Raw genomic sequence first — 14,230 nt, 5'->3', positions numbered from 1 at the left:
TTTCATCATAGCAGAGTGTATTTTTATTCAATATTCTCAGGGCAGGCATGGTTGGTCCAGTTGGCTTCCGCCATTGCTAAACGGAAGCCAGTTCCTATAGAGCCGCTGAGTTAGAGCGCATGGGCTGAAGTGGCAATACCGCAAAGAGTTAATCCCCTTGCTTACATGATGGTGGTAGCGTTCATCATCAGCTTTTAGAGACGGGACCACCAAAGAATGAGCGAAGCGCAACCACCCAGATCAATACAAGGTTTCAAGCTCTTCAATGGTATGTTCGAGGCTGTCTTAACAACCGCGCTATATACGGGAGCCATGTGCCCTTCACCCCATGGCTACATGTAGGTGCTGGTGTCCCGGCTTATGTAATGCAAACCCCCAACGAAAATACAAGGTGTGCAGGGGCAATCGAGGAGAAGATGCTGATGTGCTGTTTATGCGATACAGTATCAGACAACTCAGACAAAAGGCCGCTCTCCCAGGATCTATCAAAGCACAGTAAATAAACAACCCTCAATCCTTGCTCAGCGCGCTGCGAAAAGCAGTCATAGTCGTGTCAGTTGGGCGCGTGGATCACTTCCTCCCTCTCCCTTCTTGAGGGATTCGGGGCATTCATCACTCCGCGGCTCGGAAAGAATTAGTCATCAGCGTCGCTGACTTCTTAGAGCTTCTCCTTCAGGCTCTGCTTGAGCCTCCGCTCGACGGCGCTCAGGTACTCGCTGGTAGTGACGTAGTCCTCGCGGGCCGTCTTGCCGCAAGCAAGCGCCAGGTCCTTGGTCATGATGCCGTCGATGTCGACCGTGTCAATGCAGGCCTGCTCGAGGCTCTCAGCGAAGGCGACAACCTCGGGGGTCTCGTCGAGCTTGCCACGCTGGATCAAGCCACGGGTCCAGGCGAAGATGGAGGCGATGGGGTTGGTCGAGGTCTCACGACCCTTCTGGTGCTCGCGGTAGTGGCGGGTGACGGTGCCATGGGCGGCCTCGGACTCGAAGGTCTTGCCGTCGGGGGTGATAAGGACCGACGTCATCAGGCCGAGCGAGCCGAAGCCCTGGGCGACGATGTCGGACTGGACATCACCATCGTAGTCTGCGGACAAAGTCAGTCCTCACTCTCCAAGCAGTATCGGGGGGGGGGGGCTGGCTAACTCTTCAGAGCCATGATGTAACCGCCGCTGCTCTTGACCATCTGGGCGACCATGTCGTCGATCAGACGGTGCTCGTACCAGATGCCCTTGGCCTCGAACTCGGCCTTGTACTGAGTGTCGTACAGCTCCTGGAAGATGTCCTTGAAGCGGCCGTCGTACTTCTTGAGGATAGTGTTCTTGGTGCTCATGTACAGGGGCAGGCTCTTGTCGAGGGCAAGCTTGAAGCTGGCGTGAGCGAAGCCCGTGATGCTCTCGTCGGTGTTGTACTGGGTCTGAGCGATACCGCCGCCGTTCTTGAACTCAAACACCTCGATCTCTTGCGGCTTGCCACCGGCGGGTGTGTAGACCATGCTAAGCTTGCCTGGGCCCGGGGCAACCATGTCCTTGGCCCGGTACTGGTCGCCAAAGGCGTGACGGCCAATGATGATGGGCTTCTTCCACCCGGGCACCAGGCGAGGGATGCGGGGGATCACAATGGGCTCGCGGAAGACGGTGCCCCCGAGCGCATTGCGGATAGTGCCGTTGGGCGAGAGCCACACTGTCCAGTTAGCTTAGGTATTTCCCGGAGGAGGGACGTCCAACGTACTGTGCTTGAGCTTGAACTCCTCGACACGGGCTTCATCGGGGGTGATAGTGGCGCACTTGACGCCAACCGAGTACTTCTTGATAGCCTCTGCAGCATCCAGCGTGACCTGGTCGTTGGTCTGGTCGCGGTACTCGAGGCCAAGATCGTAGTACTTGAGGTCGACGTCCAAGTAGGGGTAAATGAACTTCTCCTTGATGTCCTTCCAGATCACACGGGTCATCTCATCGCCGTCGAGCTCGACGACGGGGTTCTTGACCTTGATCTTGGGGGAGGCGTCGGTAGCCATTGTGCGACGGTTGATGCGGGAGTACAAGAACACGGGAGCGGCTCGGGGCACGGCGACTGGTGTAGTACGAACGGTGCTGGATGCCGGAGTAACCGCTGAGCGAGGCCAGGCAGTTTTGCTAAGGAGAGAGGCGCGAAAGGCCGAGGACACGACGGGAGGCATGGCGGGAAGAAGGGAGGGGGGGGGGAACGGCAAATGTATGAAAGAGGGAAGGCTAGATAGGGGCGGGGGTGTGGGTGTGGGTTGTCTAGTCGCGCCGGATCGGGCCGCCGTCACAAGAAGGTCGGGCTATCGGAGCAGCGATTGGTAACAGGGCCGGGTGACGAAAGCCGAGGAAGTGAGCCGCACCGTAAGAGCGGTTGTCTCGCGATTGGGTGTGTGGTGTGGGCCGCGGCAACTGCGCCCGGCAGAGAGGAACCTCGTTCGGGATTGGAAACTGGGAAGGCCCGGCGTCAACCCTACAGATCGTGGCACACGAAGCGGCCCCTGCTTGGCGGAGGGCTGTTGAGAGCAGTGGCAGATGATGGTCAGCAAAGACAGTCCGGTGTGGAGCGAGGGCGGATCAATCATATATACCTAGCGGCTCAAGTTGGCAGCAAAAGATTGGTTGACAAGACGCAGGGACCCTTATTACATAGAGGCTGATTTGGCCGTCGTGGTGCCTGCCGCGTCTCTGTGCAATTGCGTCAGGTACTTTTTCGCGCTCTCGGATGATCAGCGATGCAAATGCGACTGCGGGACTGGCGAGCGCCGGCAGAGTGGAGCGGTTGGGGCCAGAATTATATAGCCCAATGACAGTGTTGGTATGGACAATGCAAGGGCAGTCCAGAGTGCGTGGGATGCTTAGCGGTTGTGATCTGAACGAGTGAAAACCTCGTTGTTATGTATCCTTGACAAGCCCGGCGTGACCAACCGCGTACGGAACATAATGCCAACAAGGTCTAGTCCTGCTGCGGTACCTCGAGATGGGTGATTACTTCATGATAGCAATGCTGGTAAAACTTTTCCCTCGGTGGCCGGAAAGCAGCGGGGCAGGAGGGGCAGGCAAGGGTGACATGCATCTCCGCCCCCTGGCCCCCTGGTCCCGGTCTCTTTCGCGACGTTCCGCGGAGCACTTCGAGTCGTGTCCAAACGGCGATGATTTTGAAGAGCACTGTCCGGCACTGGTATCAGCAATTAGAGGGAAGTGCCAGGACATAGGATAAGAGAACTTGAAGGGAGATCCTGGATGGCTGAGATGGAGTTCTTTCGTCAAGTTTTCCGGGTGATGTTTCGCGGTTCATGTAGCCTGCTTGATTGGGTTAGGTGAGACACCATTTCCACGGCTCGGCAGCACGCAAGCGGTGCAGATTGCGGGGTCAGCCACAGAAGAAAAGAACGCACCGAAGCACCGACGACCGAGCCGGCGGCGATAAGCTGCGGATAGCACCGGATATAAGATACAGCGGACGCCTGCAGCCCACTGTTCACAACAACCAACTGTGCTGGCTGATTTGACTACACCACACCAAGGCAGGCCGTGGCTGGACATGAACCGGTTCTGCAATTGCGTCTTCTATCGCACAAGTGGCTGACGACAGAGCATACCCTGACGTGCAATGTCGGGGACACTGGATAGGCAGATCTGCCTGAATCGCCTTGTTTCTCGCTAGTTTATCAAGCCTCGCTGCGTCAATTGGAGCGATGCCCTCCAACTCCACCATCCACAAGCGATTTGCAATTCCCGCTCCTAGACTTCCACCAAGCCTTCGCTAGACCCACAAGATTTTACATCTGCCAAAACCTCAATCTCTCCACCCAAGACCTCGCAATGTCCAGCATTGCAAAGTACAGCGATTAGCGTGAATGTTCACCCTCAGCCCAACGGCATCATGCGCCATACCGCAGCCTGTATCCCACCCGTCTATCTCGACGCCATCCATCTATATCCGTTCCACGTAACCTGTTTTGGTATGAAGAAGTAACGTACAACGTTGGTACACAGCCTTGCATGGGCTGAACGTGGCACGAGGCCACATTTCGGGGGGGAAGCCTTGTGTCTGCCTCGCAAACCCCCATCAAAAACGTGGGATGAAGCTCCATGGTGCCGTCCGAGCAGGGAGTGGACGCGCACCATCGCAGCCTCAAAAGCGGCATTCATCTACCGCCATAAACAGACGTAGGTAATACCAAGAACGCCTCTCGAGAAAGCAAGAACCAAAAAGACATCTGACTTCCAGACGCCACATGTGTAGACTGCTCCGCTCGGAAGTCAACCTTTCCTTTGATCATCATCATCATCATCATCATCACCGTCACCATCATCAACAAAAGACTCCCTCGACAAGCAGAAGAAGAAAAGACGACCAAGGCAACCGAGTCTTGAAACCGGACCGACCAAGCAGAACAGAAAGCATTCCCCTAAGCAGAATCAGCAAGATAACCTTGAACCATCCCTGGAAGAGTAGATGTTAGAACAAAAAAAAAAAAAAAAAAAAAAAAAAAAAAAAGGGAAAGAAAAGGGGAAAGAACGAAGAACAGGATATGTGACGAAACACACCTCCCCTTCAACCTCACCCACATCCCATCAGAATGCGCATCACTCACACCATCCTCATTCTCTCTCTCTGCCTCCTCCGTTCTGCTTCGCACGGGTTGCCGCAGCCGGGGCAGACAAAGCCGTACTTTTCCTGCTGCACCCTCACCACCAGGCAGCGATTGCATCTCCACCAGCCCGAGAACATGGCCCTGCTGGAGCGCGACCCCCACCACTCGTGGTCCGGCTTGGTGCCGCGCCGCAGCAGGTCCTCCTTGTGGAACAGCCGCAGGTGGTCGCGGAAGTGGTCCTGCCGGAAGAAGGGCGTGTCGTACCGCGGGCACTTGCGGTAGTCGCACATGTACTTCTTCTTTTGGTCGTCGTCGAGGTGCACCATCTTGTAGTGCCGGTCCAGGTCGGCCGAGCGGGAGAAGCCCTTTTGTTTGCAGCCCGGGACGAGGCAGGGGTAGCGTTCTTTTTCTCCCGCGGTCGCTGCTGCTGCTGCCGTTGCTGCTTCTCCTGCTGTTGCCGTCGTTGGGGTGATTGGGGTTGGGGTTGCTGGAGAGCGACTGGAAACGGAGAAGAGTATTTGTTAGCAAAAGGGAGGTGCCACCTAGGTTGGAGGCGGAGCGGAATATGGGCTCTCCAGTTGGGTCTGGCTGATTGGCTACTTACTGGGGGGCTGGCGAGAGGCTTTCGGCGTCTGGAAATTCCTCGCAGGCTTCCAGGTCTCGCGCCAGCTGCGCCAGAGTGGCCACGATGGCGTAGTAGCATATGTCCAGGACCTTTGGGCCTTGAAGCCGTAGTTGAAGCTGGTAGGCGGCTTCCTCAAGGGCGATGTTCGGGTCCGACTGCAGCTGGCCTATATCCGTGAACTGGCGGTATAGGTGCTGGTGGAGGACGTCTTGCACAGCTGCGCGGGGCGACGAGTCCCCACCCTGCTCCTGGAGCCGCCATAGTGCTTCATCCACAGCCTCAGACGAGACGATGGACAGGTTGGCTAGTCCGTACGACCCCTGGCTGTCGATCAAGGATCTGGCGTACTCTGTGGCTTGCCTCGCCGCTTCCTCGATGCTTCCAAAGCTGCCGTTAAAGAGCTGTAGAGGAGAAGAAAGCTGCAGAACCTGAGGCAACTGCCTGTCGCTGTGCTGATACTGGGACCCTGTGGCGGACAGAAGATGATCTGTGTCCTGGGAATGGGGGTATGGATATTGGTAATGGCTCGTTGAGGGTCCGTCGATAGGTGACTGGCTAAACGATGAGTAATCTGTCAGGTCGGTGCTAGTCGTGTAGCTGCTGCCAACGGTATAAGTGGTGGACTGGGAGCTGCTTCTCTGCATGCTGGCAGAGTCCGCCCAGGCATCATTTCGACCTGCAACGACATTAAAGGCCGTGCCTGGGTGGTATGCGTATGCTTCCATGGGAAGTGTTTCCGATATTGAGTTCGTACTCGATATTGCTAAACCGTGAACCGTCCTGTTTACCGGTTCACCTGAAGAGGGAAGGTAAAGGGGGTGGCGGTTATTCTGATGGAGGTCGTTAACTCGCCTAGTCCCGAAGGAAGAGGATTGCCGGGTTTGCCGAGGTCAAAGATGCCTTACGAGAGCAGAACAAGACTTACAAGGCTAGCAGAACTTGGGAATGCTGTGGTATATTGAGTAAGTTGGGGGAATTCAAGTGCATTGAAGAAGAGCTGGCGGCAGTGTGTTGAAGTGCACACGGACCTGGTGAGGCATAGCGTCTGAGAGGTGCCTGGATGGCTCTCATATATCTTTTACCTCCGAAGGTGGATTCTGTCACGGGCCACCGTGGGTGAAGCGGAAGTGGCACATCCTCACATAGGTAAGGCGAACGGGAGGGCGGGTTGGTTGGAGCAGGGGGGCCGGAGAGGGGAGATACGGCATACGGACAGTGAATGTGCATACATGGATCCATCCAGCACACAACGGCCCTTCGGGGAAGGCTACGACACTACAAAGGTAAGAAATGCCCCAGCCCGATACTGCACAGTTCTTCCCGAGTTGTATACCACACCCGAAGGGTTCAACTTCGTCGCGGTGATCACCGGACCACGCGGATTTGGACCCGGTTATCGCAGCCACACCGATAAGCCGGAAGGGTTAGTAGGCCTCGTACGCGGGTCGGCAGTGGCCGTGTTGTAAGGGGATTCATATCCATGTCCCTGAGGCCGACAAGCAAAACTCCTTCTTCCAGCCCTCGGTCGACGGGCACGGTCAAAGGCAGGAGGGTCCTGGGCCGGCCACATCCTGACGGGGAATGGGAATTCATACCGCAGAATGACGGGGCGCAAGAGCACAAACAAAAAAACCAGATATTGGTCCGAGACCGGTCGGGCGCCCACTTGGCTGATGATGGCTGTGTCTTAGTGAACCTGCAGCAACAGGGAGACTCCTCCGTTTCAGCCGGGTGGGATATGCAGGCGATGGGTTCGATAGTTCCCTCTGAGAGTTCTACTTGGCGGGGCTTACTAGAGTCCCAGAGCGGGACGCAGGGTAACCCGACTGTGTCACCGGCTGGAAGGGGAGCGAGGCAATCCCATTGGGGATTGCAATCTGATTAACCAGGATCAAGATAATAGGGGGAAAAGAAAAAGAAAAAGAACAGTTGCAAGGCTGTGCAAGGTATGACAAAGCCTCATGGACGACAGTAACAGGAGCATATCAGCAGGGCCGGCTTCCATTGAGGTGGAAAACGCTGGGCGGTAGGATATACACGGAAAGTGGACAGAAGGAAGAATTGCGGATGGGAGGACCTGCCAGGGCCAGGGCAATGCCCGAAACCATTGCACTGCTCTTTTACAACCAATGAGAGGATGGAAGTGAGATCGACGGAAGCCAGGAAGCCGTGTTGACAGCCTCGCGATCTGCAGTCTTCCAGTCATGGTTGCATGAGAGCGGCAGACGGAACATTACGCTGGGAGCAACGAGTCGTTGCCTTATTCCCGCTTGCGGCTGAGTGAATTAGTAAAATCAAGGAACTACAAGATGCAGTCTTCCGGATGTCGAGTACAGAAAACGTGGCAATCACTCCTCCACAACCCCGTCGCTTATCAGGTGTCTTACACAAACTGGCGCCATCCAATGGTGGCGGGAGGAAGGCCGATGCACCTCTGTTCATCCTTTATAACATTCCTCGGTGTGCGGAAAGGCTGCGATTCGCTCCACTGGTAACCGAGCCTGTCCGGGAAGACCAGCTTTCCCGCTCTGCCCCGTGATTCGACAAGCCGGTCCCGACAGCGCCTTATGCAGCGCTCTATGCTGCATTGTGTGCCTATTGGAGCGCCTGTTTTTCCCTCGGTAGTCACTATCTAAGCAACGGCGGGCTGCTTACCTAGGTAGGCATGGCGGAGGTTGCTGCGCCTGGCCTGCGCCCCCGTCGAGCTCCATGGGTCTCTTAACGTTACTTTCACCATTCTCCTCTCGCGATGGCGGAGATTGGAAAGTGCCATGGTCTGGAAGAAACAGGGCTGTTGGCTTGAGCGGGCCCTGCCGAATCTCTGGCGGGGAATGCCCCGGTCTCCAGATCCGGAACCGATGCGACTTGGTATGTTGCCCGACGCAAAGCGCCACATCGCCTCGAATCGTCCCTCGGACTCCCAAGGCATACCACGGGGTTGCAGTGGTTCTGCTTACCCGGCGGGCAAGAACGCGCAGTCTCCTGCGGGGTATCAAGTGCGCCGTTCACGTGATGGATGATGGAAACTAATCTGGAGGAGACGAGGTTGGCGGACGACGGGGACCTCAATCAGAAACAAAGCAATAAATATCAAATCAAGCAGAATTTTGGGACATTCGGCTCTGCCCGATCCCTTAGCCGCCACCATCTGCCCTGCCAGGTGGGTTGTGGCAGGTTGAGGCGGTTCAAAAGCTCTTACTGAGTCCTGGGAGCTCATTGTGGCCAGATTGGACGGCGCCAGGCGATCGTCCTCCTGCAATTCATCAAGATTAAAAGCTAGTAACGCGGTCGCCGACCCAGAAAGCCGGCGGGTGTCCGCAGTGAAACGCAGGCGTTACCAATACTGAACGCAGAAGTACAACCCACTCCATACCACACTTACAGAACTCCCCTCATCCCATCGTCGATCGGAATGTCTTACTGCCCCCCCCCCCCCCCCCCCCCCCCGGCGGACAAGATATCAAACCTCATCTTCAAGGAACTTGTAGGCGAATTTGAAGTCCGCCTTCCGCCGGTTCATCCTAACATCAGGTTAGCAACCCCGGCCGGGAACGGCGGGAATACGAAAACCCACCATGTGCTCTCGTAATCGAAAAATCGATACGTCCCCTGCTCAAACTCCTCCGTGATCGACTTTGGCTCCTCGTGCCTCTGGAACCACGTCTGGTACTGCTTATGAAACCTCCAGCTCTGATCCTTCAACGCCCGCGCAGCCAGGTACTGCTGGTAGGTCCCTTGCTTGTAATAGAAGACGTAGAAGAGGGTATCGGGATCGATCCGTGTATAGAGCCGAGGGTCATCGAGGATCGTTAGCGGTTCTTGCGGGAACCGTGCATGCGAGTGGAACTTGACGTCCGGCAGGTAGGTGCGTGGTGCTTCAGCATCCAGGGTACCCGGTTTGTTCGTCTCAGACGCCTCTTGCATCCTCTGAGTTATAGGCGCGTTCAATGGTGGAGGTCGCTTTCTCGTGACCTCGTAAGACTCAATGAGATCATGAAGTGACGACGGGAGGTGGTATATCGACTCTTCCTCTTCGTCTTCCTCCTCGATCGGCTTAATACCGTTGGCTGTACCATTCGATTGCGCTATTTTGCAACACCACATTAGCGGGACGCCGAGATCACACGGCAGAAGTTCGCTCAAACCTTTTGTCGTAGGCTCGGTAGTCTCGGACGCGGTAGCATGCACCGGTGCCTTGCCCCTTGACGACGCTTTACTCGACTGGGTTGTCGTTGCCGCCGTGCTCGCTGGCGCGACGGCCGAGGTGGACGCACGCTCCTGGGCCACTGGCAGTATGGACACAGAGCTTGGAGAGTTGGTTGTACTTGTCTTGGCCTGTGTCGGCGGGAGCGGAGACGGGCCGACACCCGGCGTCGTTGATGGCGGCGGTGGTAACGGTGCGATGCCGACATTGTTCTTGTCATTCGCCGCCGCTGCCGCCGCGGCACTGGCATACTTGAGGCCCTCGCCCGCGAGTCTGGTTGGCACCGCCGCCGGTTTCATGGCAGCGTTGCCCGCAGCGCCATTGGCCAGGGTCGGTAACGGAGTGCTGTGTACCGTTGCGAGCGTCGGAAGCGGCGACTTGAGCTGCGTCGAGGGCCGTCGCGCAGCTGATGCTGCCACCGCATCTGCCGCCGTGCGCTGCTTCCCCGTACTTGGCGCCTTCGCCTCGGCTTCGGTGCCCGCGTCGTCTTGTATGGATTGGGTATCCTGTGATGATACCTTATCGTTGTCCAAGTTCATTCCGTATGCATCTTCCTCATCCTGCAGATTCAGCTCGTCGTACAAGCCCTCATCTTCCATGAACTCATCGTTCATGCTATCGGTCACGTAATATCTGATGCTCTCCTCAAGCTCGTTGACCTGGTCGGTTTCGACGCCCCCATTTTCGAGCGAGCGACGGATCAGTTCTAGCTTCCCTTGGTGCCATTTATGCCGTTCGATCATGTGCTCAATCTGGGCTATGCGCTCCGCCTTCGCGGCGTGGCCCTTCCCCTTCTTCATGGTCGCCTGTAATGATTCGCTCTCAGCCTCGAGGGTTTCAATCTGCTGTTCCAGCTCGTCGACCATGCTGCTTAGAAACTCGCTCGCCTCCAACTTGGCCTGCTCCTTAGGGTCCAGCTTGGCCGCCGCCGATAGCCCTTCTTTTGAGTACGCCTTGGTTTTCATGGCCTTCTCGACAGCCTTGAACTTCTCCATTTGCTATAGACACGGGTAAGTGTCCCGGCCAGTACAAGAGACCGACATTTGGAATACAAACCGTCTCGATCAGCCGTCTCTGCTCCAAGAGCGGGGCCTTGTCCTTGATGTCGTTGCTTGCGGCCCATGTCTTGATCTGATCGCGCAGCCTCTGCAGCTTCTTGATCTCACGCTTCAGCTGATCCTCCAGCTTTTCCTTCTGCGCCTGGTTTGTCGACTGTTCAATCTTTTCGTAAATGGACTCGAATTCGGTGACACCTTCGGCCACTTTCTTGAAGCACTTGTCGACCTCCTGCTGAAGTTTTCGCGCTGCCATTTCGTCGGTGGTGTCCCGCGGATGCCGGGAGAAAAAGACTCGATGATGGGAATTGGGTCCGGTCCTGTACGGCCAAACGTCGCGCGACCAGGCGGCGATAGAAGCAATGTTTTGCGACCAGATGCTGAAGGCAATGGGAGCATTTGTCGTCAGTCAAGATGCAAACCCTCCCAAGTACAACACAGTATTCCGTGGGGGACACTACCTGGCGGATAAATCGCAGGCTTTGCCGCTCAAGACAGGCCGGCGATTTATTGTTTATTTCGTTTCGCTCTGTTGTGTAGAGATCGACTGAGGTGCTGATTGCCGAGAAGGCTGGGTGGTGTATTGAGGCACGTCGAAATGGGACCAAGGAAGGTCCAGCCCGAGGCGCGGCTGAAGCTCGTGACGGTTCACTGTAGCTGTTTAACACTCTTGTTAAATGGGTTCCGCACAAATACATACATTTTGCGAAAAATTGATGCATCTCTCCGACAGAATGGATATAGAACATTACCACAGTAATTTATCCCATTAACGAAAGCAAAACTACCTTAAACCACTGTTGTGAAGAACTTAGGTTGTTGTTCACTGGTTAAATAAACTAATGAGTTAGCGCTAAACAGCCTTGATGAATGTCCTATCTCTCAGCCTTTGGACAGAAAGAGCTGCAAGGTGCCAAGATCCGATCCCTTCTGGCTGACTCAGCTGCCGTAGTTATCCAATCAACCGAGGATGCGAGGTTTTGCTGTCTTCGCCAGGTAATCATGGCAGTCGGCAGGTGTCAGGTAAACACTAATCAAGGGTTAAGTGGGCCACTCCGGAGCGGCTAGTGTGATTGTGCGGTTGGAGAATACTGAATTGAGCTGTTGAAGCGGATCAGGTACCAAAGCACTCACTGTAAGACTGTAAGTGTTTGGTCTTCCACGTGGGCGCCGTCTTTGATTCCCGCTTGGGTCGTCCGGCCCAGGTTGATGTAACATAGAAATGAAAGGTCTCTGTCCCTGCGCCGCGGAATATGCTCGTTTAGCAACTGAATTCTCACACAGCGACTACAGCTATTCTTCAGCGCGTTCTCTCCGCATCGGTCACCGTAGACCAGGAGCTCGTGTCCTCCATTGGGAAGGGCATCCTCGTCTTCGCAGCCATGGCACCCGGGGACACAGAAAAGGAGGCCGAATCCCTTGCTGCCAAGGTCCTGAAATTGAAGCTATGGGACGATGAATCCGGAGGCCGGGTATGATCTGCTTTCAAAACCCGCAAGTGTTGTGTCCTATCCGGCTCTGACGCGTTAAGTTTAGTGGAAGAAGAGCGTTCAGGACATCAACGGTGAAGTTCTATGCGGTAAGCGCTCCAGAACTGATACCGGGCTACGATATTGTAGGATTTAACAGCTATCCATAGTGTCCCAGTTCACTCTCCTCGCCTCGACAAAAAAAGGTAATAAACCAGATTTCCACGGAGCAATGGGTGGAGAAGATGCGAAAAAACTGTATCAGTACTTTTACCGCAAGGTGCAGGAAGGCTACACGGCAGATAAAGTCAAGGACGGTGTCTTCCAGGCCAATATGCAAGTTGCGTTGGTCAATGATGGGCCGGTTGGACAATCCTCATCTTGTGTTTTCTCCAATTATTTGCTGACCACAAGGATAGGTAACGCTAGAGGTATCAACAACGCCAAAGCAGGATGGGAATGGGAAGAAACTGAAAGCCACCGAATCGGCATCATGATAGCCTTAGATAGATAGGCTACTCAACCCCCAGGTCCCCCAGTGTGCCTGGCCATTCTACACCGCCTTGCCCAAGCGGGTTAGGGTCCTGCGGCTGTCGACCCCAGCTCCCGCCCCCACCGGTGCCCCTCACTCGGCACCATCACAGCCCCACCATTTCGAAGCTTCAGGAACCGTCGTTGCGGAAGGCTATAGTTACGGTGATACGAATAAATACACCACGGGGCTTTCTACCTCTTGTCTCTTTGTCACTGGATTCCGTTTTGCTCTCCAACTGCTTGAACGCTCTGCCCCTGCAAAGTCAAACACCAAATAATTAGAAGCAGCATCCCGGTTCTGCACTCACGCGCAAACAAAGAGAGAGCGAAATACCTGCCCTCGGATACCTAGGTAAGTTCGATTCAGGTGGCCTTGTAGCCCTGAGAGCAGGCAGCCTAGTCGCCCACGTACTTCCCATCGGTTCTCGATCATGCCTTCAATTCTCTCACTAATCTTTCTATGGCCCCGGGTCTTGTGGTTCCATTAGGTTTCTTAATCCCAATTCTACCTCACCAAGTACTTCGTAATTCAATCATAACATGAGCTCCGACGAGGCAAAGAAGGCTCGCAGCCGCGTCTTCTTCGACATCACCATTGGTGGAACGCCGGCCGGGCGCATCACATTCGAGCTGTATAATGACATTGTACCCAAGACGGCCGAGAATTTCCGTGCCCTGTGCACTGGTGAGAAAGGCATCGGCAAGGCGGGCAAGCCCTTGCACTACAAGGGCTCACTCTTCCACCGGGTCATCAAGCAGTTCATGATCCAGGGTGGCGACTTCACCGCTGGCAATGGCACCGGCGGCGAGTCCATTTACGGCGCCAAGTTTGAAGATGAGAACTTTCAGCTAAAGCATGACCGCCCTTTCCTTCTGTCCATGGCGAATGCCGGTCCGGGTACGTAGCGTCAGATGCCTAACGTGGCGCTATGGGGGAAATCACTCGCTAACCTTCCTCGCGCTTGACATTACAGGGACTAATGGCTCGCAATTCTTTGTCACAACCGTTCCAACACCCCACCTCGACGGCAAGCACGTTGTGTTCGGCGAGGTCCTCAGCGGCAAGTCGATCGTGCGGCAGATCGAGAACCTCACAACCCAGAGCGACAAGCCGACCCGCGACGCCGTCATCGCCGACTGCGGTGAGCTGTCAGCATCGGAAGCCATTGCCGCCGAGACTAAGGCTCCGGACGCGTATGGTGACGAGTACGAAGACTTCCCCGAAGACCAGGTGACAGGGGACGATGTTCTTTCAGCGACTCAGATCCTCAAGATCGCGAGCGATTGCAAGGAGTTTGGCAATAAGGCCTTCAAGGGCGGCGACTTCAGCGTGGCCCTCGGCAAGTACCAGAAGGGCTTGCGGTACCTGAACGAGGACCCCGACTTGGACAATGAGCCGGCGGATACCAAGGAGAAAATGGATACCCTGCGCGTCTCGCTGAACAGCAATGCGGCCCTGATGAACATCAAGCTCAGCGCGTGGGACGACGCGGTTCGTGCGGCCGACAACGCTCTTGCTGTCTCGACAATTTCGGACAAGGACAAGGCTAAGGCGCTCTACCGCCGCGGCTTCGCCCAGGTGCGCTTGAAGGACGAGGATTCCGCTCTGCAAAGTCTGGAGGAGGCGAAGAAACTCGCGCCGGAGGATGCCGCGATTGCCAGCGAACTTGCTGCCGTCAAGAAAGCCGCGGCAGCGAGACTTGCGAAGGAGAAGGCTGCTTACAAGAAGTTCTTTAGCTGAGCA

General features: G+C 55.6%; 5 protein-coding genes across 5 annotated transcripts; 2 read left to right on the top strand and 3 right to left on the bottom strand.

Annotated features, from left to right (window-relative positions):
* Nucleotides 1–658: 658 nt before the first annotated feature.
* Nucleotides 659–2,175, bottom strand: IDP2 (NADP-dependent isocitrate dehydrogenase; the record flags this gene model as incomplete). Its single annotated transcript, XM_071061855.1, has 3 exons — nt 659–1,083; nt 1,143–1,679; nt 1,728–2,175. The coding sequence occupies 3 exons, from the start codon at nt 2,173–2,175 to the stop codon at nt 659–661; spliced, it is 1,410 nt and encodes a 469-aa protein (XP_070917956.1).
* A 2,420-nt stretch (nt 2,176–4,595) lies between these two features.
* MFIFM68171_06434 (uncharacterized protein) lies at nt 4,596–5,868 on the bottom strand (the record flags this gene model as incomplete). Its single annotated transcript, XM_071061854.1, has 2 exons — nt 4,596–5,097; nt 5,204–5,868. 2 exons carry the CDS (start codon nt 5,866–5,868, stop codon nt 4,596–4,598), a joined length of 1,167 nt encoding a protein of 388 aa, XP_070917955.1.
* Nucleotides 5,869–8,684: 2,816 nt separating this feature from the next.
* Nucleotides 8,685–10,739, bottom strand: NOT5 (proteinral negative regulator of transcription subunit 5; the record flags this gene model as incomplete). Its single annotated transcript, XM_071061853.1, has 4 exons — nt 8,685–8,745; nt 8,799–9,309; nt 9,370–10,426; nt 10,485–10,739. The coding sequence occupies 4 exons, from the start codon at nt 10,737–10,739 to the stop codon at nt 8,685–8,687; spliced, it is 1,884 nt and encodes a 627-aa protein (XP_070917954.1).
* A 966-nt stretch (nt 10,740–11,705) lies between these two features.
* On the top strand, nt 11,706–12,449 carry DTD1 (D-tyrosyl-tRNA(Tyr) deacylase; the record flags this gene model as incomplete). Its single annotated transcript, XM_071061852.1, has 5 exons — nt 11,706–11,712; nt 11,768–11,955; nt 12,020–12,062; nt 12,123–12,316; nt 12,372–12,449. The coding sequence occupies 5 exons, from the start codon at nt 11,706–11,708 to the stop codon at nt 12,447–12,449; spliced, it is 510 nt and encodes a 169-aa protein (XP_070917953.1).
* Nucleotides 12,450–13,026: 577 nt separating this feature from the next.
* Nucleotides 13,027–14,227, top strand: CYP41 (cytochrome P450 monooxygenase 41; the record flags this gene model as incomplete). Its single annotated transcript, XM_071061851.1, has 2 exons — nt 13,027–13,384; nt 13,461–14,227. 2 exons carry the CDS (start codon nt 13,027–13,029, stop codon nt 14,225–14,227), a joined length of 1,125 nt encoding a protein of 374 aa, XP_070917952.1.
* Nucleotides 14,228–14,230: the final 3 nt, after the last annotated feature.

Source organism: Madurella fahalii (assembly GCF_045866475.1).
Source record: "Madurella fahalii IFM 68171 DNA, scaffold_3, whole genome shotgun sequence".
In the NCBI taxonomy this organism is placed as follows: Eukaryota; Fungi; Ascomycota; class Sordariomycetes; order Sordariales; genus Madurella; species Madurella fahalii.
Note: the sequence above shows the minus strand (reverse complement) of the source record. Positions and strands in the feature narration are given on the sequence as shown.